The sequence below is a fragment of the Hordeum vulgare genome, chromosome 2H (genome assembly GCF_904849725.1).
Source record: "Hordeum vulgare subsp. vulgare chromosome 2H, MorexV3_pseudomolecules_assembly, whole genome shotgun sequence".
NCBI lineage: Eukaryota > Viridiplantae > Streptophyta > Magnoliopsida > Poales > Poaceae > Hordeum > Hordeum vulgare.
In genome coordinates this window covers 651495296-651522371 of record NC_058519.1, presented here as the reverse complement: position 1 = coordinate 651522371, position 27076 = coordinate 651495296, and the positions used below count along the sequence as shown (strand labels likewise).

At 44.7% G+C, this 27076-nt stretch overlaps 2 protein-coding genes across 5 annotated transcripts; one reads left to right on the top strand and one right to left on the bottom strand.

Moving 5' to 3' along the window:
- Window positions 1–533: 533 nt before the first annotated feature.
- On the bottom strand, window positions 534–3777 carry LOC123431233. Of its 3 annotated transcripts, none has more exons than XM_045115058.1 (7): window positions 3433–3777; window positions 2958–3076; window positions 2565–2852; window positions 2199–2480; window positions 1833–2114; window positions 936–1748; window positions 534–782 (listed from the first exon to the last, which is right to left on the bottom strand). In XM_045115058.1, exons 2-7 carry the CDS (start codon window positions 2969–2971, stop codon window positions 704–706), a joined length of 1758 nt encoding a protein of 585 aa, XP_044970993.1. In that variant the 5' UTR covers window positions 2972–3076; window positions 3433–3777; the 3' UTR covers window positions 534–703. The 3 variants fall into 3 exon arrangements, with proteins under 3 accessions (XP_044970993.1, XP_044970992.1, XP_044970994.1); XM_045115057.1 differs by having other exon boundaries at window positions 2958–3073; window positions 3433–3700; XM_045115059.1 differs by lacking the exon at window positions 2199–2480 and having other exon boundaries at window positions 2958–3073; window positions 3433–3700.
- A 4590-nt stretch (window positions 3778–8367) lies between these two features.
- Window positions 8368–18290, top strand: LOC123431232. 2 transcript variants are annotated; one of them, XM_045115055.1, is made up of 3 exons: window positions 8368–8844; window positions 16910–17917; window positions 18037–18290. In XM_045115055.1, the coding sequence occupies exons 1-3, from the start codon at window positions 8447–8449 to the stop codon at window positions 18113–18115; spliced, it is 1485 nt and encodes a 494-aa protein (XP_044970990.1). In that variant the 5' UTR covers window positions 8368–8446; the 3' UTR covers window positions 18116–18290. The 2 variants fall into 2 exon arrangements, with proteins under 2 accessions (XP_044970990.1, XP_044970991.1); XM_045115056.1 differs by lacking the exon at window positions 8368–8844 and adding an exon at window positions 9298–9725.
- Window positions 18291–27076: the final 8786 nt, after the last annotated feature.

Below are 27076 nucleotides of genomic sequence, written 5' to 3'. Positions count from 1 at the left end.
AAATATGATCAAGTGTTCAACTCCTACAAAAAGTCCCCCACATTCCAGAGTTCGACTTAGGCCTGGGCTCCGGTTGAGCCACAAAGTCATGAACATCCCTGGAATGGGACATCCACCCAGAATAAGCCTCTGCTCAGACATTCCCAAGTAAAACTTGACAGAGGGCAAAGGAAGAGAAGATGGTCCAAGGTCTCTGTTTCCCCACTAAGACAGTAGCCTACTCCCCCATTCCCAGCTTCCACTCTCCGGATCACGAGCCAGAGGCGGATGAGCCATGATTGGCGGGGAGGGTTGCGAGTCATGAGACGAAGCCAAAATCGACCATCTTAAAGACGTGGTAGTGTGTTAGGCGCTGCTGTGCGCTGCGATGCGCAAGTGTATATGAATACATATGCAATATAAATCCTCTGATACATTGTAAAATTACGGATCACCCATTGAAATATCCAAGCTACGGAAATGATATGGACCACCATAGGGAAAGTCCTATTCTACTCCCGAGCACAAATGCTCCCGAGCACAAATGCTCCATGTCCCCACCATAGAAGATATATATGTACAACCAAGTACTACTAACAGTCTCCAGTTTGTACTACAATAACTGAAAAATGCCATAATAACCCATATATACACAAGCAGGACTGAAGCTATTCAAGTTTCAAGGAGACTATATATTCGTAGGTGTCAACAACTAAACAAATCATTAGCGTTTGCACTTGTTGCAGTAATGGTTTAGTGCGGACAACTTGGATGCGCATCGGTAGCAGAAGCTGTATCCACACCTACAATTGGAGAAAATCAAATTAATATATCAAACAAGCTGGGGATGAGCCCAAATCATTTTATGTTGTGCATGATCTTCATGATCAGATCGTAGTTTCCAAAGAAAACAATGAGGTCATGAAGGAACGCACTCAGATTTTAGTTTTCCATACCTGCATTTGATGTAATTGCACCCTTCTGATTTCTCCACGTACATCTGGCACTTGGGGCACCGCTGCCATCCCTCCCTGCCAACGAGACTCCTGAGCAAGAAGTCCTCCGGGCCGCGCTCGTCCTGTCCAAGCTTCTGGAACTCATTGCACGTGATGCCGCCATGCCATGGCACAGCGCACCGGGCGCAGAAAAGCCGGTGGCAGTGCGGGCACTCCGCCTCCGCGACCACAGCCACCCCGGACTCGCCGTCAGCAAGCAGAGGCGCCGAGCATTCTCTGTATGGGCAGTATATCCTCTTGGTGCCAAGCACAGATTCGCACAGCAGGAAACCCCATTTGTCCAGGACGTCCGGGGAAATGATGTCATGGCACCTCTCCAACTCGACGACACCACACTTGCAGCCTGGGTCAGGGCATTCGATGCGAGCTACATTGTTGTCCAGCTTTGCGGCAACATACTGGGTGACACAGCTTGCGCAGAAGGCGTGGCCACACGAGTTGACACTGAACTTGAGGGTCCTCGGCACCATCTCCATGCAGATGTTGCAATAGAAAAGATCACCATCGCCATCCTCACGGTCAGAATATCCGAGGCGAGCAACATTCTGGTGTAGCTTCACGGCAACACAGCTTGAGCAGAAGTCGTGGTCGCACATGGTGAAGTTGTACCTTATACATGCACATGGCACCACATGCATGCACTTGGCACAGTAGAAGTGATTGTCATCACTAATGTCGTCCTTCGGTGAATCTTCAGTGCCATTGGTGATGAACAAGGGATCGATGTGTGCCGATACTTGGACTGTTTTAGGCCTGAGTATGAAGGGGTAATCTTGGGTTTGTTACACTGCATGGTAGTAGGAACGAATGAAATAAGAGGAAGCAAGTAAAACTCACTGCAACATTGTCACGCCACGATATTTCTCCGACGCCGTTGAGCTCTCCCCAGTACATGTAACACGGGCGACGTTTTGGTGCAGCTTCACAGCAACACACCTCGAGCAGAAGTCGTGGTCGCATATGGTGAAGTTGTACCATATACATGCACATGGCACCATATGCATGCACTTGGCACAGTAGAAGTGTTTGTCATCACTAATGTCGTCCTTAGGTGAATCTTCAGTGCCATCGGTGATGAACAAGGGATCGATGCGTGATGATACTTGGACTGTTTCAGGCCTGAGTACGAAGGGGTAATTTTGGGTTTGTTACACCGCGTGGTAGTAGGAATGAATGAAATAAGAGGAGGCAAGTAAAACTCACTGCAACATTGTCACGCCATGATATTTCTCCGACGCCATCGAGCTCTCCCCAGTACATTTGACACGGGCAACGTTTTGGTGCAGCTTCACAGCGACACACCTCGAGCAGAAGTCGTGGTCACACATGGTGAAGTTGTACCTTATACATGCACATGGCACCACATGCATGCACTTGGAACAGTAGAAGTGCTTGTCATCACTAATGTCGTCCTTAGGTGAATCTTCAGTGCCATTGGTGATGAACACGGGATTGATGCGTGACGATACTTGGACTGTTTCAGGCCTGAGTATGAAGGGGTAAATTTGAGTTTGTTACACTGCGTGGTGGTAGGAACGGATGAAATAAGAGGAAGCAAGTAAAACTCACTGCAACATTGTCACGCCACGATATTTCTCCGACGCTGTCGAGCTTTCACCAGTACATTGGACGTGGGTGACGTTCTGGCGCAGCTTCATGGCAACACAGCTCGAGCAGAAATTGTGGTCGCACAAGCTGAAGCAGGAACGTGTACATGCACATGCCACGACAGACATGCACTTGGGACAATAGAAGTGTTTACCATCACCGATGTCGTTACCGTTGACTAGTGAATCTTCATTGCCATTGATGATGAACATGGGGTCGATGCGTGGCTGTACCAGGATTGTTTGAGGCCTGGGTATAAAGGGGTAATTTTGAGTACATTGCGGCGAGCAAATACATATCCGTGCTGCTTGGCAGCACCAAGGAATGAACCGAGTGCAGGAGATTAGAACGCACCTCAGTGTCGCCATAGGGATGAGGTACCTAGGGGATGATTCGGCGGCAGCTCTCTGGCTTGACCACGACCTTGTTGCGCAGCTTCAATGCCACACAGCTCAACCAGAAGCAGTCACCTGCTGAAGGTGTGCCGTATACAGTGGTGGAGTCAGGACGGAAGCGATTGCACTATAAGTAAATAACTTGAACTCAACAGTTAACAATCCAACAAAATAGATACAAGATGAAAAAAAATTAGTATGGAGAATTTGGAGATACAAAAGAGAGCAAATATCTTCATCTTGTATGGTACAACATGAATGCAATCGGTAACAGGATGCGTAGATTCGAGTAAATCCAACCCTCATACACAAAATTTAAGTCCAATTTTAGCTGAATCGTTGAATGCAGTATGCATCCGGGTTTTTTTTGTGTGTGTGTGTTAGAAGATGATGATGCATCAGTTTAGAACCCAGTAGTAGAAATTAGGAATTACCCTCCGAGTACGAGGGCCGGCTACGGGCTGCCCTGGATCAGAAGCTGAAGCAGAATCGGAACAATCCACCACCTACAGGCTACAGCACCACCACTAGCGGATCGCCTGTGCTTGATCTCGAAGCAATTTCATCAGCTGACGCAGTTACCGAGTCGAGTAGTAGCTGTAGGCAGCCGCTCCTGCGCGAGCCAGCGAGCAGCGGAGCGAGATCGGCGGCTGGGAGGGGGAGGCACTGCTTGCTGCGCGGTAGGGTCAGGGGAATGGCGCGGAGGAGGACGCACGGAGCAGCCAGCTAGCGGGACGGCGGCGGCCGGCCGGCCGAGGCGGAAGCAACTAGGTCGTGAGGAGGGGACGCGTGGGAAGGGCCCAAGGGGTCGTGCGCGTGTCGTGCCTTCGTCTCCGCGGTGGGCTGCACTTGGGCTAAGACTTCGGGCTGAAACATACAGGGCCTAAAGAATGGGGAAAACAAATTTGCCTCTTTTTTAAAGAAAGAAAGAAATTGTCTCAAAAAAGTGAAAGAAAGAAAAAACAAATCATGTGGTACTCCCTCCATTTATAAATACAAGACTTTTAATTTTTTTTCACTATAAAATACATACAGATGTATGTAGTCATATTTTAAAGTGTAGAGTCATTAATTTTGCTTCGTATCTACTCCCTCCGTTCCTAAATATAAGTCTTTCTAAAGGTTTAACTATGGCCTACATACGGATGTATATAGACATACTTTAGAGTATGGATTCATTCATTTTGTTCCATATGTAGACACCTAGTGAAATATCTTAAAAGACTTATATTTACGTACGGATGGAGTAGTCTATAGTAAAATCTCTAAAATGTCTTATATTTAGGAACGGAAGAAGTAGGATTTATTTCTTGCATGCCAAAAGTACTTTCATGTCCAAGTGTCATCTGCAAATGTTTAGAGGGAAAGTCCAACTATTTTAAGTTGTGCAGAAAGGAAAACTAGTTGAACGACAAATTTTTGGTATTTATAGACCACTCGGATTGGTTTTTTCTACTCATAAAGCATAGCTGTTCAGTTTGGCCTCATAATTCTCGATCACACTTTTGATACTAACATGAACATGTGCAATGAAAACACTCAGAAATTTTAAATTTTATTTATTGCTCATGCTAGGAGGGTATGCTGGTGTGGGTGAGCCAAAACACCAATCAGTCCACACAAGCATTTAGTTAATAACGGACCAGTCGGATGAACTGAATCACCAATCAATTGAAAGCTAATCGAAATTGGAAACAAGATTGATAGATGGTTAGTCGTTTGTTTGGTAACTGAAAAGCAATTAAGCAGAGACTAGTTCGTTGCTCGTACGTTGCTACGGTGCCATGCATATACTTGAGTTCAACACTAGTTTTGAAATATACCTTTAGGATCCTCATGAAAACTAAACAATATTGTCAACCTTTTCTTTACAATTAAATCATTATATTCATTTACCCTCAATTTATTTTTTGTTGCACTGATGTATAGAAAAATATATGTGTGTGCTTGCATAATTTGCTACATCATGGGTTCACAACGCCTTATATTTGACTTTTGTCATTGGATATCTAACCTATACTTGGGAAAGGGGTGCTTCCTTGTTGTAAGAGCTATGCATTAACCTTGAGATTGATTAGCACGCAGCCTAGTATATGAGCAGCCATGCCTTTATCCCAGTATCGTATATGTATCAAAATTATGTATTGTATCTTAATCAGAAGAACTCCAGAAAATCTACCAAATCGAAAAACAACAAGCACATAAGCACATTTCCAACTTCCAGAAATAAAGAAGAACAAAGAAAGTGTGTGTGAGAAAGAGAAATAACTTTTAAGAAGGGTGAATAATGGAGAAGTGTGTATGAGAAGAGACACAAAACTGAAGGCAAATGGACATAATTCCCATCATACCAATATGCATGATACTTGTTTTGTGCATACATACATGTTCGAGAGGGATACTTTTTGTGTGCACACAAGTGTCACAAAAGCAGCTTGTCTAAAAATAGCAAAACCAAGAAGGGAAATAAACAACCTTCTCTGCTCCCATGGCTCTTTTCAGTTGTTTTTTTTTGTTAAATAATCTATTGATCACACCTTTGCAATTGATCTGCAAGACTGATTCTCGAGGCTCAAACCTCAATTGCAAGATTGAATTGAATAGCAATCTGTTGGTAAAAACCGTTTACGTCTCCATCTTCTTCTACCTGATCCACCATGGAACATACAGTAATCCTTTATGTACAAAGCAGATCATGTATTTTTTGCCAGAAGAAAACAAAGCAGAGTATGTACTTTGTGACAGAAGAGGTGATATTACAAGCTAAAAAATGCTCCCTCCGTCCCAAAATAAGTGACTCAACTTTATACTAACCTTATTGTACAAAGTTGAGTCACTTATTTTGGAACGGACGGACCGGGGGGGGGGGGGGGGGGGGAGGTGGTAAACAAATAGCATGCCTCTTACATAACATATTAACACACTAACTTCACACGTCATACCATGTCACAATGATGAGCGAACAATTTAATACAACAGAAAATATAAATAAATGTAACCACTATGAAACAAACAGTACCGGAATGAACCATGTATCTATTTGATTAGAATGATACATGAACATGCTACAGTAGACAATATTTCTTATCATATATTTCAACACTGATTTTCCATAGTGAAATGAGCTACCTATAATAGAAAAATAAATAAAAATAAATATTTTTTTGGCAACAACACCTTGAGATCACCGCATTGGCATGGATGACTTTCTAGTGCAATGATTATAAAGAGTTCTTTAGTGATTATGCACACGGAAAGCAGTCTCGGCCAATATAAATTAAAAGCAAGCCACATTTATTTAGATATTAATATGCACATATCTATCTATGTTCAATAATACAGTGTTGTCAATTTTTGAACAAAGTGAACTAATGAACACAATAATGCAAGACCTTGCAGAGGAGGGCATGAGAGTAGAATACTATACCGATTATCTGAAGAATTGACATCGTGTGTACAAAAATTAAGTAAAAGTGGGGTTCCGGAAAGTTCTCCTTTTCATTTTTAGCACAAGACATGTGTACTAATGAGTCCAAATCCTGTTTAGTAGGTGAATAGATGACTCATGTTTACAAATTTGACAGTTTCAGAACTCAGCCAAGTAGAATAGATTATAGCAAGATATGTAAAACAAAACAAAGGGATACTAATAGATATGTATTCAACAAATATCTTGTGAGTTTACGGGCTATTCACTTAGAAATGCATGAGAAATGAGAAAAAAAGATAATACTCTGTCTTGCAAATATGGTGTCTTATAAAACCATGTAATACAAGAAAGAGCACCATTTCCTTAGCCTGAAAAAATATAAAATGTAATCAATGGAAGCAACCCCTATTTCAATGCAATTTGAAAACTCACAATGCTCAATGTACCTGCTATATAAGATCAAAGATGAACTGTTGTATATACTCAATGATACACCATAGATGCATAAGTTACTCAGTGGCTACTCCCTCCGTCCCTAAATATAAGTCTTTCTGGAGATTTCAATATGGATTATATATGAAGTAAAATGAAAGAATCTATAATCTATAATATGTCTATATATACACATCTGTATATAGTCCATGTTCAAATATATATAAGAACTTATATTTAGAAACAGAGGGAGTAGTGAAAGTAGATGCAAGCATCAATTAATAGTCCTGGGGCTTCTAGAAAGTCATATGGAAAGAAATTTTGTTTAGAGTCCATAGAAATTAACGACAACTCCTGTGCACAACGAGCTAAGGGCATGAAAAGACAATAATGGTGGGAATTATAATTGCACTGAGAAAAGTTCAGTAGAAAACGTTTGTTTTTAATCACGATAATGCCATGGAAAGTTAGTCAAGCAATGTTGATGAGATTATTGATAAATTTAACAAGTACATATATAGTTGGATGGGTGGTGCCATATCCAAAGTAGGTACAAAACTAGGGCCCAAATCTGGGTCGGGGCCGCGCCGCCGGCCAACCTGCGTCACCACGCCGTCTCATCGTCAAGGGACCACACCACCACCTCGCGCGCCGCCGGCCACTTCTGCCGGATCGCCGGGCCATCGCCGAGCCGAGGAGCACCGCCGCCGCCCCCATGCCCCGGCCAGGGAGCCGCGCGCTGGGGGACAGCCAGTCTCGTCGCCGCCAACACCACCCGACCAAGCATCGGGGGCGACCGTCGACGACGGCAAGGAGGAAAGGGGAAAGGAGGAAGGTCGAAGAGGGAAGGGGCTCGCGCCGCCCCGGTCGCCTCCCGGGAAGACGGCACGGGGCGGATCCGGGAGGGGGAGCGGGGACGGCCGGCGGCGGCGGGGTCCCTAGGAAGGCCGACGGCGGCAAGGGGAGGGTGGGAGGAACCCTAAAGAGCGGGGAGCTCGGGGTCGCTCAGTTAAATCAATTAAGTGGTAATGAACTGAGAATGACTAGTTAATTCAGGGTATCGCGAGTGGCACGTACCGAGCAAAACCCAGATGCTGTTTCGAGGAAATTAAGAAAGAAACAAGGATATGTGTAGGTTGCGCGTCTCCATCATATCTAGGTCGTGTAGCTGTTCTGGCTACGGTCCGTTGCTTCCGGCAGTGCATTTCATCTATCAACCATTTGCTTGCATCATCCTCAATCGTATTCCTGATGTACCCAAACACCTCATCTTCGACCCATCTTCTCCCCCTACCCAACGGCTCCAGTTTATATACTTATATTATATGGCGATGAACTCCACCCCGGCCGCGTGGACAATTGCAAAAGGAAGAGAAAAGAGGCGACGGCGACGGCGACGGCCGGTTGATTTTTGATGAAAAGTAAACAAGTGAAATTTCGATGGTGATACGTCGAGGTGTTTCACGCGGATACGCATACGCGGTAGGCCGAGCGGGGCCTACCTACTCGTACTGTACTGGTAGGCCCTTGGCCGGAGGAGGGAAGAGGAACCACACGGCGACGATCGACTGGCGGAAGCGAGCGCGATGCCGTCGTTGGCCGGGATCGTCTCCTCCGCCGCCACCGCTTTCCTTCTCCTCCTCGTCCTCGTGCCCAAGAACGGGAGCGTGGCCTTGGCGGCAGAGATGTGCTACTGCTACGAAAGGAGCGCCGTCGACGGGGAAGCCCACAAGCTGACCAAGACGGTGGCGCTGCTCGCCGTCGGCCCCATCGAGCTGCAGATAAAAAAGACGGTCTCGACGGTGAGCGGCTGCTCGGGCGCAGCGCCGACGTCGTCAAAGCCACCGCCAATCCCGGCGGACACGCGCGCCCCTACACCTCCAGCCCCGCCTGCTGCAGATAAAAGGTGCTTGAGCTGGCCGGCCAAGGCATGGTGCTGCTGGAGCCTCGCCGTGGCAATCGTGATCGCCTTCTTCGCGGTGAGGTGAGTCCTGTTTACCACGGCATTTGTTTAAAGTATTGAAAATCGTGTTTTTTTGCTTTCAAAACCATGGCATTCCTGCAAAACTTCAAAAATACTGAGCTGCCAAACGCAGCCCTAAACTCTTCCATTTGTTTAAGATTTAACTTCAAACTCGAAAACCGTCTAAAATTCAACCCTAAACTATCAAAACCTGTTATGATCCAATTCCTTTCTCCTCTGAACCTGGTTATCGCTGAGTAGGCCTGATTATGACCCGTTGGTTGGCCAGTCAACATCCCAGTGAGCAGCCATGCGCGATTTTCAACACTTTCCGGGTCAAACTTTGACAAAAAGATGAAACATCCCAAAAATTGAAAGAGCTCTGTAAATATTTTGTAAAAAAAAATTCTGACCGGGTGCTGAGTCTGAGTACCGAAACGTTGCACTAATTTTCTCATCTATATTAACCAACCACTACTCAGGCTTGGAACTTTCCTAGTACCATCGCGCATCGACCCCTTGTTCACCACCGACGGCGAACCGGCTGACGGCAATCAACATACCACCATCGTCACCGTAGCCGCGCACGTCCCGGCCGGCTCGTGGGAAAGAAGACGAGAACGTCGCCCGCGCCGGATGCCTCGAACCCAGCTGCAAGAAATGTTGATGATCGATACCAATAATGGTAATTCACGGTTGGACGGCAACAGTGAGCTGTTCTACTGCCCCATGTGCATCAAGACAGTGCCCATTCTCCTCAAATCCAGCTTCGGCTCGTGCGTAGACCACGCCTTCTGCTCCAACTGTGTCGCCGCGTACATTGCTGTGAAGCTGCGTCAGAATGAAGCTCGTGTCGAATGTCCAGACTGTGACTACGGCCTCCTCCCCATGCCGATGGTGCGGTGAGTTCTACTCCCTCTGTTTTTAAATACAAGTCTCTTTTAAGATTCAATTAAAAACTACTCCCTCCATTCCTAAATATAAGTCTTTTAAAAAATCAACTAAAAGACTACATACGGAACAAAATAAATGAATCTATAATTTAAATTATGTTCATATACATCTGTATGTAGTTCTCTAGTGAAACCTTTTAAAGACTTATATTTAGGAACAGAGGGAGTATATGTTGAGTAAATAGGTGATTTTCCGAGCAGACTAATCCATGAAATAATTACTAACATGGCATTGACTAGGCTCATGACATACTGATCACGGAGTATACTAGCAAGTACTACGCATACAGCAGAAACATCTACGCATATAGGCAATACTACTAGTGCGGATAGAAACAGGAGAGAGACAAACACATCATACCCTCCGATCGGCCAGTTGGCCGTAGCAGCAGCGGCGGCGGCGGCAGTATCCTCTGCCGCCTTCTTCTCGGCTTCGGCCTTCTCGCGGACGAGACGGTCAGCTTCGCTTGGTGAAGACATGGCGATGACGAGGGCAACGCGGACGTAGACGAAGCAGACGAACGGAGGCGAGCAGTCGCGTGATCGCTCCCCAAAAACCTAATCGCCCCTCTCCCGTACAGGAACCGGAGAGGCGAGGTTTCGAAGGCCTGCTCTCCCGTCGACCGTGTACGCGGTAAACGGGACGGAGTCGCCGGCGACAGCAGCAGTCAAGGAAGGAACGCGTGAGGCAGATGTGATCTGATTCTCGTGATGGCTAGGGTAGGTGATCGCGTGCTTATAAAGGCGGCTGGGTGGAGAGACCCACGTTCGAGTTGGTAACAGCCACGATCCGACGTCTCGGATCGTGCCTTGTCCGTTACGTATTCTCCGTTCCTGACCGGCAAAAATAAGCGCGTAGGTATGAGCTCGGCTCGGCTCATTCCCGCGACGCGTCGGGGCGAGGCGGCGGAGGAGGAGTGCGCGAGGGCACCTTCTCTTCTCACTCTCCAATAGCATGTGGAAGAGAGACCCTTATAAAGGGGTCCAAATTCTCCTCCACTAGCGGGGTGGGACTAAACTTCCCACCACCTTGTCATGCCACCACCTACATGGGCCCTTGGAGATTTTTCTGAAATTTGTCTTATGGGCCTAAGGCCCATCTCTAATTTCAACAATCCCCCACCAGATCTCAAGGGCACATCGCGTTCCCTCGTTCCAAACACTGTTTTAATATACCAGCATTTCAGTGAAGACCTGTTAAGGTTGAGCTTCACCTAGAGCAAGTAGCTACACCCCTTTACAACTGAACAATGGACTATGCCTTGAATTGTCAGTTTGGCGTAAAGGAGCTTCACCACAAGTCTTACTAGTACTAGGCTGCCGAAGGTGACCCCTCGGGTGGAGCATATTAGTCACACTCCTGGCCTATTCATGAGTTTACTAGAGATCACCCAAATCTCATAGACTGTGACCAGCAGTCAAGCTCATATAGGTGTGTTCCTCCAAAGATCGCTCTGTAGGACAACATCTTGCTTACATATAAGCTTTAGAACACATTAAGACAGTAGTCATCCTACCATACAGTATCCGAGAGTATTGCATCTCCAATGGAGTGGGTTAGTAAAGTTACTCTCCTCAGTTCACCACTGGCTTGTTTTCCCAGGTCCTACTTCACGGGATCTCCGATCATATAGGTTGGGTTACTGCCATGGCAACTCATGTGGGTCTCATACCCGTCTCCCTCGATGCACTGTCTATCACAACACGTGATAGCCCTTTAGTAAAGGGATCTGCCAGATTCTTAGCCGTTTGGATGTAATCCAACGCTATCACTCCCGAGTTTCTCAAACGTCTGACAGACTTCAATCTCATTCTTATATGTTTGTTGGACTTCATATTGTCCTTTGAACTCTTCACTTTAACAATAACTGTTTGGTTATCGCAGTTCATAAGGATAGCCGGAACTCTCAACCACAGGTAAGTCCATCAAAAGATCTCGAAGAAATTCTGCTTCGACACCAGATGCGTCTAATGCTGTTAATTCTGCTTCCATTGTCGATCTTGTTAAGATCGTTTGCTTGCAAGACTTCCAGGAAACAGCACCACCCCCAAGAGTAAACATATACCCAGTAGTGGCCTTCATCTCATCAGCATCAGAGATCCAATTCGCATCACTATACCCTTCAAGTACCGATGGGAATCCCGTATAGTGAAGCCCGTGGTTGACAATACCTTTCAAGTAGCGCATAATTCTTTCAACAGCACGCCAATGAACATCGCCCGGGTTTGCAACAAACCGGCTAAGTTTGCTCACAGCAAACGCGTTGTCAGGCCTCGTTGCGCTAGCTAGGCACATAAGTGAACCGATAATTTGGGAGAATCTCAATTGATCTATAGCCGTGCCTTTAAACTTTCGAATAAGCACACTAGGATCATATGGTGTTTGACAAATTTTGCAGTCTGGATATCCAAAGCGACTCAAAATCTTATCAACATAGTGGGATTGCAGAAGTGTAATCCCACCCTCATCATCTCTCAACAGCTTGATGTTCAAGATAACATCAGCCACCCCAAGGTCCTTCATCTCAAAGTTTTGAGACAGAAAAGACTTAACCTCCTCAATTACTTTAAGATTGGTTCCAAATATCAGTATGTCATCAACATACAAGCACAATATAACTCCTTCGCCCCCACCATGGCGATATTATACACATTTGTCAGCTTCATTAACAACGAAGCCAACAGATGCCAGAGTTGTATTAAACTTCTCATGCCGTTGCTTAGGTGCTTGTCTCAGACCATATAAAGATTTCAGCAACTTACACACCTTTCCTTCCTGACCTTCTATCACAAAGTCATCTGGCTGTTGCATATAGATTTCCTCATTTAGCTCTCCATTCAGGAAAGCCGTCTTAACGTCCATTTGATGAACGAGAAGACCATGAGAGGCCGCCAATGAGAGTAGTACTCGAATGGTGGTCAGTCTAGCCACACGTGAATAAGTATCGAAGAAATCTTCTTCTTCTTTCTGGGCATAGCCCTTGGCCACAAGCCTAGCCTTGTACTTTTCAATCGTACCATCGGGCCTAAGCTTCTTTTTGAACACCCACTTGCATCCCAATGGTTTGCAACCATAGGGACGATCAGTGATTTCCCATGTCCCGTTAGCCATGATGGAATCCATCTCGCTACGGACCGCAGCTTTCCAGTAATCAGCATCTGGAGAAGCATACGCTTCTGAAATAAAAGTGGGATTATCATCCACGAGGTATACGAAGAAATCATCACCAAAGGTCTTTGCAGTCATTTGTCTCTTGCCCCTACCACGGGCTTCCTCGTCATCCTCCTCAGGATTTTCATCATGTGTTTGTTCATAGTATTCCATAGGAATGGCAGGCTCAGGAGTTATCTCAGATTCCTGTCTAGAAGTGCTTTGCATATCTCTCATGGGAAATATATCCTCAAAGAATGTAGCATCCCTCGGCTCAATTATTGTACCGACCTTCATGTCAGGTACCTCAGATTTCACTACTAGAAATCTATAGCCTACACTATTCTTAGCGTATCCCAAATTAACGCAGTCCACAGTCTTTGGTCCAAGCTTACGCTTCTTGGGGATCGGTACATTGACTTTCGCAAGCAGCCCCAAGTACGTAAGTACGAGAGCGTTGTCCTTCTCTTCGACCACTCCTCGTAGGGAGTGACCTCATTATCTTTTGTAGGAACTTTATTCAGGACATGACACGCGGTCAATATAGCCTCCCCCCATCATGCCTTGGATAAACCCGATGTATCTAACATGGCGTTAACCAAATCAGTTAGAGTACGTTTTTTCCGCTCGGCAACCCCGTTTGACTGGGGTGAATAGGGAGGCGTCCTCTCATGAATAATGCCGTGTTCCGCACAAAATGAATCAAATTCGTTTGAGAAGTACTCTCCACCACGATCAGACCGGACTCGTTTAATTTTCTTTTCAAGTTGATTCTCAACTTCTGCCTTATAGATTTTAAAGTAGTGTAGAGCCTCATCTTTAGTATTTAACAGATACACATAGCAAAATCTAGTGGAATCATCTATCAATGTCATGAAGTATTTATTTCCACCTTTAGTCAACACACCATTAATCTCACAAAGACCAGAATGTATGAGTTCTAATGGTGCCAAGTGTCTCTCCTCTGCAGCCTTGTGAGGCTTGCGGGGTTGCTTTGCTTGCACACACGAATGGCACTTAGAACCTTTGGCTAAAGTGAAAGTTGGGATTAAATTCAGTTTTGCTAGCCGCGACATAACACCGAAACTTATGTGACAAAGACGTGAATGCCAAACTTCAGATTCATTAACACTCGAATGAATATTGTTCACGACTTTATTACAAAAATCTGCAAGAGAAAGGCGGAACAGACCTCCGCATTCATAACCTTTTCCAACGAAAAGTCCATATTTCGTAACTACTACTTTATTAGACTCGAAGACCAACTTAAACCCTTCTCTACACAGAAGGGAGCCACTAACGAGATTCTTCTTGATGGCGGGGACATGTTGCACGTTCTTCAGCTGCACGATCCTTCCCGAAGTAAACTTCACATCGACCTTGCCAACACCAAGAACAGAAGCACTCGCGCCATTCCCCATCAATACGGACCCGCGGCCGGTGCCCTGATAAGAAGAGAACAATGATAAGTCAGCACACACATGAATATTTGCACCCGTGTCCACCCACCAATCGGTGGACTGACAAACTGTATATACAGTAAGTAAATTACCGTACCCATATGCACCACTTTCATTGTTGCCCACAATCATATTGGCAGACTTGGAGTCCTGCGCCGGCTTCTTGTACTTGTTTGGGCATTTGTTCGCCCAATGTTCCTCTGAACCACAAGTATAGCAGCCATCTCCCTTCTTATTCTTCTTGAAGGGCTTCTTTCCCTTCTTCTTGAAGTCGGTATTCTGTTGGACAGAATTCTTTCCCTTGGGCTTGTGGGAATTGAAGTTCCTCTGATGTACCATATTGGCAGCAGAAGAGCTTTCCATCGCTTTTCCATTGGAGTCCTTTGCTCTCGAGTTCTGCTCAACACTCAGATGGCCGATGATGTCCTCTACTGAGAACTCACGGCTCTGATGTTTCAGAGTAGTAGCAAAGTTCCTCCAGGAATTAGGGAGCTTAGCAATTATATAGCCCGCGACAAACTTGCCCGGCAAATTGCACTTAAGAACCTCAAGTTCCTTAGCTATGCATATTATCTCATGAGCTTGTTCCAATACAGAACGGTTTTCAACCATCTTGTAATCGTGGAACTGCTCCATAACATACATCTCACTCCCAGCATCGGTGGGCCCGAATTTAGATTCGAGCGCCTCCCACAAGTCCTTGGCAACATGCATATGTAAATATGCATCAACCAGCTTATCTCCGATCACGCTAATGACTTCTCCAAGGAATAGGACGGTGGCCTCCTTAAACATCTTCTCCTGTTCAGGAGTGATAGTTTCCGTAGGAGTGACACCGGCTACCCAGAACACGTTCACAGCTGTGAGCCATAAGGTGGTTCTCGTTTGCCAATGCTTGAAAAAGGTACCGGTAAACTTATCCGGTTTCAGTGCAGCAGCAAAACCATTACTCGAAAAATTCCTACAAACATTAGGTTTTTGGATTGTTGAGTAAATAGGCAATTTTCTGAGCAGATTAATCCATGAAATAATTACTAACATGGCATTGACTAGGCTCGTGACATACTAATCACGGAGTATACTAGCAAGTACTACGCATACAGCAGAAACATCTACGCATATAGGCAATACTACTAGCGCGGATAGAAACAGGAGAGAGACAAACACATCATACCCTTCGATCGGTCAGTTGGCCGTAGCAGCAGCGGCGGCGGCGGCAGTATCCTCTGCCGCCTTCTTCTCGGCTTCGGCCTTCTCGCGGACGAGACGGTCAGCCTCGCTTGGTGAAGACATGGCGATGACGAGGGCGACGCGGACGTAGACGAAGCAAACGAACGGAGGCGAGAAGTCGCGTGATCGCTCCCCAAAAACCTAATCGCCCCTCTCCTGTAGAGGAACCGGAGAGGCGAGGTTTCGGAGGCCTGCTCTCCCGTCGACCGTGTACGCGGTAAACGGGACGGAGTCGCCGGCGGCAGCAGCAGTCAAGGAAGGAACGCGTGAGGCAGATGTGATCTGATTCTCGTGACGGCTAGGGTAGGTGATCGCGTGCTTATAAAGGCGGCTGGGTGGAGAGACGTGGGTACCCACGTCCGAGTTGGTAACAGCCACGATCCGACGTCTCGGATCGTGCCTTGTCCGTTACGTATTCTCCGTTCCTGACCGGCAAAGATAAGCGCGTAGGTATGAGCTCGACTCGGCTCATTCCCGCAACCCGCGGCGAGGCGGGCGGCGGAGGAGGAGTGCGCGGGCACCTTCTCTTCTCACTCTCCAATAGCATGTAGAAGAGAGACCCTCATAAAGGGGTCCAAATTCTCCTCCACTAGCGGGGTGGGACTAAACTTCCCACCACCTTGTCATGCCACCACCTACATGGGCCCTTGGAGATTTTTCTGAAATTTGTCTTATGGGCCTAAGGCCCATCTCTAATTTCAACAGTATATATTAAGCAAATGAGCTATCTACACTTTAAAATATATCTATATACATCCATACGTATGTAGTCTGCATTTAATTTTTTTGAAAAACTTATAGTTAGAATCAGAAGGAGAAGCACTCTTTAGTCTCTAATCGGTCTTTCTAGGAACACATAGTTTCTGCTCACAAGCTCATCTGAGCTCGATAAACAATAAAATTAAAAAATTAAAAAAATCATAAATTAATAATTTTTCTTACAAACAACATTGGTAAAAAATCTAATTGCGTGCGAAAATTTGATCTGAAATAACATTTCTATAGGGCATGGCAAAAAAATAGATACTCTGGAAATGTGAGTATCGATGTTTTTGCATTTTCAGAGTTTCTATTTTTTACACGCCTTGGATTCTTATTTCAGATCAAATTGTTGCACACACTTAAATTTTTTGTCAATGTTGTACACAGAAAACAGGTTTTATTTATTTATTTTAAAGTTCATCGAGCTCATTTGAGCTCGGAAGCAGAAGGGTATTTTCGGTCTCTCAAGAATATACTCGATGCCGACAAGGAACTTAAATTAGCCTCCTTTCCCTTGTACTACTACTCAGGTATGAAACGCCGCACATCGACCGCACGATAATCACCGATGGCACCGAAGACTTACCCGTGGACGGCAACGACGTCGGCGACGGTAAGCGCTTCTACTGCGCCAAGTGCATGCATGTGGTGGCATGTGCATGTATACGGCCCAGCTTCACCTCGTGCGCCCATGACTTCTGCTCGAGCTGTGTTTCTCGTCGACTGCGAGGCCGGCTCGACGACGGTAAGCACTTCTACTGCACCAAGTGCATGCGCGTCGTGCCGTGTGCATGTATACTGCCCAGCTTCACCTCGTGCGCCCACGACTTCTGCTCGAGCTGTGTTTCTCCAAAACTGGAACTTGAAGGACTGCGCCGCCGAGCCGGAAAGCTTCCGTGGCATCATCACCCCACCGACCCCCTCCCCATGGACATGGTGCAGTTCACCGGGGGAAATGGTGATTTGCCGGTCGACGGCGAGCTGTTCGGCTGCGCCATCTGCATGGAGACGGTGCCCAGCACCCTCAAGTTCATCGTCAACTCATGCGGCCACGCCTTCTGCTCCAGCTGCGTCGCCCAGTACATCACCGCGAAGCTTGACGACAAGGTCGCTCGCATCAAATGCCCGAAGCCAGGCTGCGAGGACGGGGCCGTCGATCCGGGGAGCTGCCACGGCATCATCCCCACGGACCTCCTCGACAAGTGGGGTTTGCTGCTGTGCGAGCTCGCGGTCGGCGCCAAGAGGATCTACTGCCCGCACCGAGAGTGCTCGGCGCTCCTGCTCGACGACGGCGAGGCCGGGGCGGCGGCCATTGCCGAGGCGGAGTGCCCGCACTGCCACCGGCTTTTCTGCGCCCGGTGCGCCGTGCCGTGGCACGACGGCTTCGTGTGCGAGGAGTTCCAGAAGCTCGGGCAGGACGAGCGCGGCCGGGAGGACCTGATGCTCAGGCGTCTCGTCGGCCGGGAGGGGTGGCAGCGGTGCCCCAAGTGCCAGATGTTCGTGGAGAAATCGGAAGGGTGCAATTACATCAAATGCAGGTAGGACAAATCCAGCATCGTTAATCCTTGTAAAATTACGATCTCATTATGTCATCCTGCATGATTTGAGCTCATCCCCGGCTTGTTTGATAATTTGATTTTTTTTTCTCCGATTGTAGGTGTGGATACAGCTTCTGCTACCGATGCGGATCCGAGTTGTCCGCGCAAAACCATTACTGCAACAAGTGCAAGCGCTAATAAAGATTTTGGTTGGCTATATGCATGGAGGGACGGTTCTTACCACCAACTACCACATGAGTTCATCTGGGTCATGCATGTTTCCTCAAGCCTTCACCCAAAAATTGTTTCCTCAAGCGAAAAGTGGAAATCTAGTCCGGAAAAGAACCTTAGCTAATTAGGTTGTACAGCTTATTTGGTACTCCCTCCGTCCCAAAATAACTGTCTCAACTTTATACTAGCTCTAGTATAAAGTTGTACTAAGCTTAAGACAGTTATTTTGGGACGGAGGGAATATTAATTTTATTCTCCACTTGTAGGTTTGGATTGGTGAAAATAATCTTGGCACTTTCGATTTGTAATTAGGGTAGAGTCAACCATATGTCCTTGAGCTAGGAATCGCCGTGCTAGTTTTACAATGTCCGGCTTGCACGAAATATATATGCATACACTACTACAAATCAAGTTATTACTGATCACTCATCGACACCAGTCGTCAGTGATGAGGGTCAACACTCACACTCCAGTTCAGAGGCGTCAGTGATGACTGATGAGAATCCGAGAAGACTTTAACACCTGATTTTAGTGGGTTTTCACAACACATGTTAGCATCCAGGAGGTGGTGGTGTGCAGGTTTTTAGATGTAATTTCTGAGTGCAAAGGGATGTAGGCAATTTTCAAGGTACATTACATTGCTTTTTCAGGGTACATTAACTGAATCTTTCTCGACCTTGTTACTTGACTTGTAGTAGTAGTTTCTCCATCAGCACTAACTGAAGCAGATTACATTAACTGAATCTTTTTTAGGCTACACTAGCAAAAGAGTCCGTACGTTGCAACGGAAGCAAACCATGCAACACGTCTTAACCTAATAATCATGATTTGAGACCTTTATTTAAACTTACTGCATAAATAGTATGTAAAAATTGTTAAATAAGTAAAATAATATCATACTTAGATTATACGCATCACTATAGATTCAAATTACATTATAAATAGAAATTTAAAAAATTAAATAGGTAAGCTACATTAGATTTCGATTCAACACATTTTGTGAATGAAAGTTCATATGTAATAATTTAAAATTAGAGTTACAGTTTAAAAGATATAAATTTTTAAAGTATTTGTTAATTATAATTGGACCGCGGATTAATTAACAACATGGATCGGCCTTGTTATGAAAAATGGATTGTACGCTATTGATTAAAATTACAGAATAAATATTGTTTAACAATTATTAAATAGATAAAATAACATTATATTTAGATTGTACGCATCACTATTGATTAAAATTACATTATAAACATAATTTTTAAAAATTAAATAGATAAACTAACATTATATTCAAATTTTCTACATATTTTTCTAATAAAGTTTCATATATAATAATGTAAAATTGGAGTTATCGTTTAAAAGATATAATTTTTTAAAGTATTTTGCACTTATAATTGAACTACAGATTAATTAATTAAAAACTATAGCGGTGTTTTCGAAAACATACGGAAAATGATTGGTTTTTTTACTCAAGTATGTATTGCGGGTTTATTTTATGAAAACTGAAGGAGGTTTCTACAAAAAATCCAAAAAACGATTCGTTCTCTCACTGGGTTGATTTTGGGAAAGCACAGGGGTTTCCTGTAAAAACGAAAAAACGATTCATTTCTCACTTAAATCCGGACTGCGGGTTGATTTCGGAAAACTCCAGAGGATTTTATGCAAAACAACCACGACGGACGACAGAAGCACTGCGTGCTTTATTATTATTAGGGAGAGACTAGTACTCGAGGGCAAGCTTTCACCATACTTGTCATAGTAGTTTCTTTTTTGTAGGCAAGTTTTCAATGGGTTAAGATAGAGGACTTTCCAAATCAAAACAATGGCGAGGTAAAGACCACACAAAAAAAATGTCCTTTTGTTTCTACACTCTTGGTGTCCTTTTATTTCTACACTCTCTCATGTTCATTTTCAGGACTTTGTAATCCATAGCTAACTTCTAACTACTAGCATAACATCCAGTGCCGCCAACTGCTATGTCCAGTGTTGTATTACTCATTGTAGTCATACTAAACCTATCAAAAATGCCTACAAAAATATTCAGTGTTGCTCATTGTAATTGTACGTCAAGCCATTGAAGGGAGAACCATACCTTACACCCTACGCCTGTCGTTCATGGGATTCTCAGTGAAAATTTCATAGGGAATTCACATGTTATCTGGGATTTGCCCCTCGGGAGTCGAACCTATGACATTTAAACCTCCCCTCCATGGATGGCAACAACGCTTGAAGGAAAATCCCCTGCCCCCATTCCGCGTGACTAATTAGAGAAGGTAGAGTGCAGGAACTAACCTTCTCTCGCGGATGTGGCGTGGTGGTTGATATGCCGGTCCGAGCCTCCGCCCCACTAGCCGCTGTCGTCAGATTTTCTCGCCGGTGAACCCTTCTCTCCCTGTAGCAGTGAGGATAGAATAGAATTGATGGAGAAATGGAGACGGGTGCGGAAAAAGACAAACCCCACTATCTCCCCTGGCCGGGTCCACGTCCACCTAGCACGATTCGTTCATCTGGGGCGATGAACGGCTGGCGTGCGGCCGCTCGCGAGCACTCTATCGTTTGGGAATAAATATTGTGTTCTTCCACCTTCATCGGGTCGTGGTGTCGTGCGGATGAAATTTTATCATAGATGTACCACTATATTTGGCCAGTCTTTGATAGTAGTCCATCTGACCATCACTGACGCATCCCAGATTAAAAAATATCTATGGGCGATGGAATACCCTATTTAACGTGCGTTGAGTCAAATTGTCCGGGCTTCGCACATACAAACAGACATGGTTCATCAGTGGGCGAGCCGTTTAACTGTTCCAAGGCACAGTTTTGGAAAACTTCTAGATGTTTCCAGCTGCTTTTCTGATTTTGGAAAACTTCTAAAAGGTTCCCTAAACTGGTTTTTCTTAATTTTCGTTTTCCTTTTCCTTTATTCTTTTTTGTTCCTTTTTTCTATTTATTTTTCAAAAAATGTTCTGCATTTTCAAATATTGTTCCAGATCTTCAATTTTTTCTTGCATTATCAAACATTGTTCTTCAAAATCTAAAAAAGTTTTTGCTTTTTAGAAAAATCTTCTGGATTTTCATAAAATGTTCTGAATTTCCAAAAAATGTTCTTCAAATTAACAAAAAAAAACTGCTTTTTTCAAGATATGTTCTGGGTTTTCAAAAAATGTTACAATTTTTTTCAAAAAAATAGGGATTTCTAAAAATTGTTCTTCAAATTCGAAAAAATGTTGTTCCTTTTTAGAAAAATGTTCTGGATTTCCAATAAATGTTCTTGATTTTCAAAAAATGTCTGGATTTTTAAAAATGTTTTCCAAAAAATGTTCTAGTTTTCCGAATTTTTTTCTCAATAAACACAACGTTTGTCTTTTTAAAAATTGTTCACGTTTATGAATTCGTTCAGTATTTTTCAAAACTGTTCTCATTTTCAAAAAAAACTCAAGATTCAGAAAATGTCCGTGCTTTTAAAAATTAGTTCACGCTTCCAAAATTGTTCTCTGTTTTAAAATTTTGTTCTCAAGATTCAAAAAATATTTATGCTTTAGAAAATTGTTCGCGGCCCCAAATTTTTGAAAGTTGTTCTTGATTTTAAAATATATTCTCAAGATTTAAAAAATATTCTTGCTTTAAAAAATTGTTCACGCTTTCAAATTTGTTCTCTGATTTTAAAAATCATTCATGTTTTCAAAAGATGATTGAGAAATTTCAACATTTTTTGTTTTGATAAAAAATGGAAAACGGGAAGAAAACGAGCCAAAAAAGGAAAAAAAGAAATAAGCAGGAATAGAAAAAAATAAATAAATAAAGTTATCCAATATTTTTAAAGAAAAGAAACTGACGCCCCTTGTGCGTGGGAGCAACCCCTGCCGTAGCGAGTGGCAGGTACAAGTTCCCTGGCGCAGCAAGTGGCAGGTACGAGTTCACTTGGACGACCGTTGGTGTCTGGTCTTCGTCGTCTTTGTGCATGATCAACAAGAATGTGAAAACAAGTTTGAACACATTGACGCGTCCCAAATTACAAGCGCACTCATTTGATTACGAGGGCGGTCATCCGCTGCTTGTTGGGAGTGCTCTCCTCATGGATTAGAGATTTAAACACCGTTTGTGTCGATACGAGGTCATGTGGGAACAGGAAGTTGCGGAGTCACTAGTTAGCGAGCGCTCCTTCAGAAAATCCGGAGCGAGCACTCCCACACGCCTTCACTTGACGCGTTCTCAGCCGCCGCCACATATCGCGCTCTGAGCGCTTCCTCCGAATTTCAATTTTTTTCTCACGTGTTTTCGTCTTTTTAGATTATTATTATTATTGATTTTTTTGGTATTTTGGTTTTTCATCGGTCTTTCTTAGTTTTTTTATGAAAAAAAATATATTTTTTACAAAAAATGTGTTTTCTGTTTTTTTTTCGCAAGAGGCGCGGTTTTGCCTTCGCGAGAGGTATGACCGTGCCTCTCGGAAACGAAAAAACGCGTTCAATGGGGCTCCCCGATCGGCGGAAACGGTGCTCAGGCGGATTGACGAGGAGGGGCAGGACTGGAGGGCCGCGGGCCTGCTTCGTGAGTCTAGATTTTTGCCACGTAGGGTAGTGAGGTTGGATAGCGGCGAGTGATCCGCATGTGGATCCTTTTCGGGCTTTAGTAAGCCGTGTCGTTGTATGACTCGATGGTCATTCTTGGCTCTTTCTATCTATGCTTCTGATGCGTCAAGCTTTGACACATCCTTGAAAAAAAAGATGATGACAGAAACACCAAATACTTTCATGTGAAAGCAGTCTTGCGTGCAGGGAAAAATAAAATAAAAAAGCTAGAGGACACTCTAGGTAATATATTTACTAATCAGAAAGAGATGGGGTCATGGGGATGGCAGCCACAAACTATTTTCAGAATATCTTTGCTGCGGATTCTGGATAAGACCCATCTTTAGTTGTTAACTTGATACATCCGTTGGTCTCGATGGAGACAAATGAAAATTTGTGCAAAGAGTTTACAGAAAAAAATCTGTTACGCTTTATTCCAAATAGGTCTTTTAAAGGCGTTGGTACTGGATGGCTTTCCGGCGTGATTTTTTCAGCTAATTGGGGGACCCTAAAGGAAGGTATCATCGCTTCTGTCAAGAAATTTTTCGTACCAGTGTCATGCCTCCCGGGTTGAAAGATACTAGTATTATTGTTATGATTCCAAAAAATCCTAACCCGGTAAAGCTCATTGATTTTCGTCCTATTAGCCTTTGTAATGTAATTTACAAGGTGGTTTGAAAGTGGCGTGTTAATAGACTACAAACGGTGCTTGATAACATAATATCACCGACCAATCATGCCTTTATTCCAGGAAGGATGGTCACAGATAATGCTCTAGTAGCGTTTGAGTGTACTCACCACATAAAACAGGAGAATGACCCTACAAAAAGTTTTTGTGCCTATAAGCTTGATCTCTTGAAAGCTTATGACAGGGTTGATTGGAATTACCTTAGGCAAATGATGCAAAAGCTTGGCTTCACTCACGAGTGGGTTAATTGGATTATGTCTTGTGTAACCTCGGTGAGATACTCCGTGAAATTAAATAGCTATCTTGGATTCGTTTGCACCTACACGTGAGCTACGGCAAGGTGATCCACTCTCTTCTTATTATTCCTCTTTGTTGCTGATGGTCTCTCTGCAATTATCCAGAAAGGAATTGGGGAAGGCAATATTTCACCATTGAAAATACTAGAAGAGATCCAGTAATATCCCCCTTGTTGTTTGTTGATGACACATTGCTATTGTTCAAGGAGATGTTTCTCGTGTATGGAGGTGACGAAGAGCTCGCCGTAAAGGGTTATGTCGATGCAAGCTTTGAGACAGATCCGGACGACTCTAAGTCGCAAACCGGATACGTATTTATTCTTAATGGGGGTGCGTAAGCTGGTGCAGTTCCAAGCAAAGCGTCATAGCAGATTCTACATGTGAAGCGGAGTACATGGCTGCCTCGGAGACGGCTAAGGAGGGTGTCTGGATGAAGCAGTTCATGACGGATCTTGGAGTGGTGCCAAGCGCACTGAATCCAATAACCTTGTTCTGTGACAACACGGGTGCCATTGCCTTAGCAAAGGAACCACGGTTTCACAAGAAGACCAGACACATCAAACAACGCTTCAACCTCATCCGCGACTACGTCGAAGGGGAGGACGTAAATATATGCAAAGTGCACACGGATCTGAATGTGGCAGACCCGCTGACTAAACCTCTTCCACGGGCAAAGCATGATCAACACCAGAACTGTATGGGTGTTAGATTTATTACAATGTAATTCACATGATGATGTGAGGGCTAGATTATTGACTCTAGTGCAAGTGGGAGACTGTTGGAATTATGCCCTAGAGGCAATAATAAATATAGTTATTATTATAATTCTTGTATCAAGATAATAGTTTATTATCCATGCTATAATTGTATTGAATGAAGACTTATATACATGTGTGGATACATAGACAAAACACTGTCCCTAGCAAGCCTCTAGTTGGCTAGCCAGTTGATCAAAGATAGTCAGGGTCTTCTGATTATGTACAAGGTGTTGTTGCTTGATAACTGGATCACGTCATTAGAAGAATCACGTGATGGACTAGACCCAAACTAATAGATGTAGCATGTTGATCGTGTCATTTTGTTGCTACTGTTTTCTCAGTGTCAAGTATTTGTTCCTATGACCATGAGATCATATAACTCACTGACACCGGAGGAATGCTTTGTGTGTATCAAACGTCGCAACGTAACTGGGTGACTATAAAGATGCTCTGCAGGTATCTCCGAAGGTGTTCGTTGAGTTAGTATGGATCGAGACTAGGATTTGTCACTCCGTGTGACGGAGAGGTATCTCGGGGCCCACTCGGTAATACAACATCACACACAAGCCTTGCAAGCAATGTGACTTAGTGTAAGTTGCGGGATCTTGTATTACGGAACGAGTGAAGAGACTTGCCGGTAAACGAGATTGAAATAGGTATGCGGATACTGACGATCGAATCTCGGGCAAGTAACATACCGAAGGACAAAGGGAATGACATACGGGATTATATGAGTCCTTGGCACTGAGGTTCAAACGATAAGATCTTCGTAGAATATGTGGGATCCAATATGGGCATCCAGGTCCCGCTATTGGGTATTGACCGAGGAGTCACTCGGGTCATGTCTACATAGTTCTCGAACCCGCAGGGTCTGCACACTTAAGGTTCGACGTTGTTTTATGCGTATTTGAGTTATATGGTTGGTTACCGAATGTTGTTCGGAGTCGCGGATGAGATCACGGACGTCACGAGGGTTTCCGAAATGGTCCGGAAACGAAGATTGATATATAGGATGACCTCATTTGATTACCGGAAGGTTTTCGGAGTTACCGAGAATGTACCGGGAATGACGAATGGGTTCCGGGTGTTCACCGGGGGGAGGCAACCCACCCCGGGGAAGCCCATAGGCCTTGGGGGTGGCGCACCAGCCCTTGGTGGGCTGGTGGGACAGCCCAAGAGGGCCCTATGCGCCAAGGATAGAAAATCAAAGAGAAAGAAAAAAAAGAAGGTGGGAAAGGAGAGAAGGACTCCACTTTCCAATCCTAGTTGGACTAGGATTGGATGAGGACTCCTCCTCCCTTAGGTGGCGCAGCCCTTGGGGCTCCTTGAGCCTCAAGGCAAGCCTCCCCTCCCTCCTCCTATTTATATATGGAGCAATTAGGGCTGATTTGAGACAACTTTTCTAAGGCAGCCCGACCACATACCTCCACGGTTTTACCTCTAGATCGCGTTTCTGTGAGCTCGGGCGGAGACCTGCCGAGATAAGATCATCACCAACCTCCGGAGCGCCGTCACGCTGTCGGAGAACTCATCTACCTCTCCGTCTCTCTTGCTGGATCAAGAAGGTCGAGATCATCGTCGAGCTGTATGTGTGCTGAACGCGGAGGTGCCGTCCGTTCGGCACTAGATCGTGGGACGGATCGCGGGACGGTTCGTGGGACGGTTCGCGGGGCGGATCGAGGGACGTGAGGACGTTCCACTACATCAACCGCGTTCACTAACGCTTCTGCTGTGCGATCTACAAAGGTACGTAGATCGAAAATCCCCTCTCGTAGAGGAACATCACCATGATAGGTCTTCGTGCGCGTAGAAATTTTTTTGTTTTCCATGCGACGTTCCCAACAATTGATCCAAATGTGGGCATGCATACAGGAAAGACTCGTGTCTCTACTTGTCACCTACTCATGGCTGATACATGCATTAGATCCACCCCTTTAGGTAATCCATGGTCTCCCCCACCGGCTGGGCATGTTAAACTTAACACGGGTGGGTCAGTCCTAAATGAAAGTGCCGGAGTAGGTATGGTTCTCAGAGCTCATTATGGGAGCATTATTTTCAGCTCATGTCGGCATCTATTCTCCTGTGATGATGTTCTAAGGCGGTGCATATTCGGCTACTGATGTGCCTCAAACGTATTTATACTTTTTAAAGTATTCGTGGGATATTCATATAATTTATACATGAGTTTGGCATGTTTTTCTGTAATTTTTATTGGACAACATATAAATCCAGTCCACGAAATCAATTGTTGTTGTTTTGATTTTTTTAGGATAAAAAAGTAGAAACAAAAAAGCGAATAAAAATAGGGCGGTAGGGGTGTGGGCCTCTTGGCCATCGCCTCCACCGTCGTTGGATACACTTGGCTCGTGATATATATTAAAAAACATCCAATGTAGTTTAGCCCTTTTTTTGCCACCAACACTTCCGGCTCCTACGTGATCTTCGGTTTCGGCCTTGTTCTCGCACCACGTCGTAGGGGATTATCTTCGTGAACCTCTCCATCATCCCTTGCAACTCATGTGGTAAAAATAACAGAAAATCGATTTCATCGTGGGTACCGGGATAGGACTCCAACAGATCGAACCAACGCCGCCATAAAAGAGGGCCAGCAGCTG

Bases quoted from the DNA above. Each gene is read 5' to 3' on its own strand.
- LOC123431232 (XM_045115055.1), top strand. From the start codon at position 8,447: ATGCCGTCGTTGGCCGGGATCGTCTCCTCCGCCGCCACCGCTTTCCTT. The intron at 8,845-16,909 runs GTGAGTCCTGTT...ACTACTACTCAG, and splicing joins ATCGCCTTCTTCGCGGTGAG to GTATGAAACGCCGCACATCG. The intron at 17,918-18,036 runs GTAGGACAAATC...CTCCGATTGTAG, and splicing joins TGCAATTACATCAAATGCAG to GTGTGGATACAGCTTCTGCT.
- LOC123431233 (XM_045115058.1), bottom strand. The intron at 2,115-2,198 runs GTGAGTTTTACT...CTTCGTACTCAG, and splicing joins CATGGCGTGACAATGTTGCA to GCCTGAAACAGTCCAAGTAT. The intron at 1,749-1,832 runs GTGAGTTTTACT...CTTCATACTCAG, and splicing joins CGTGGCGTGACAATGTTGCA to GCCTAAAACAGTCCAAGTAT.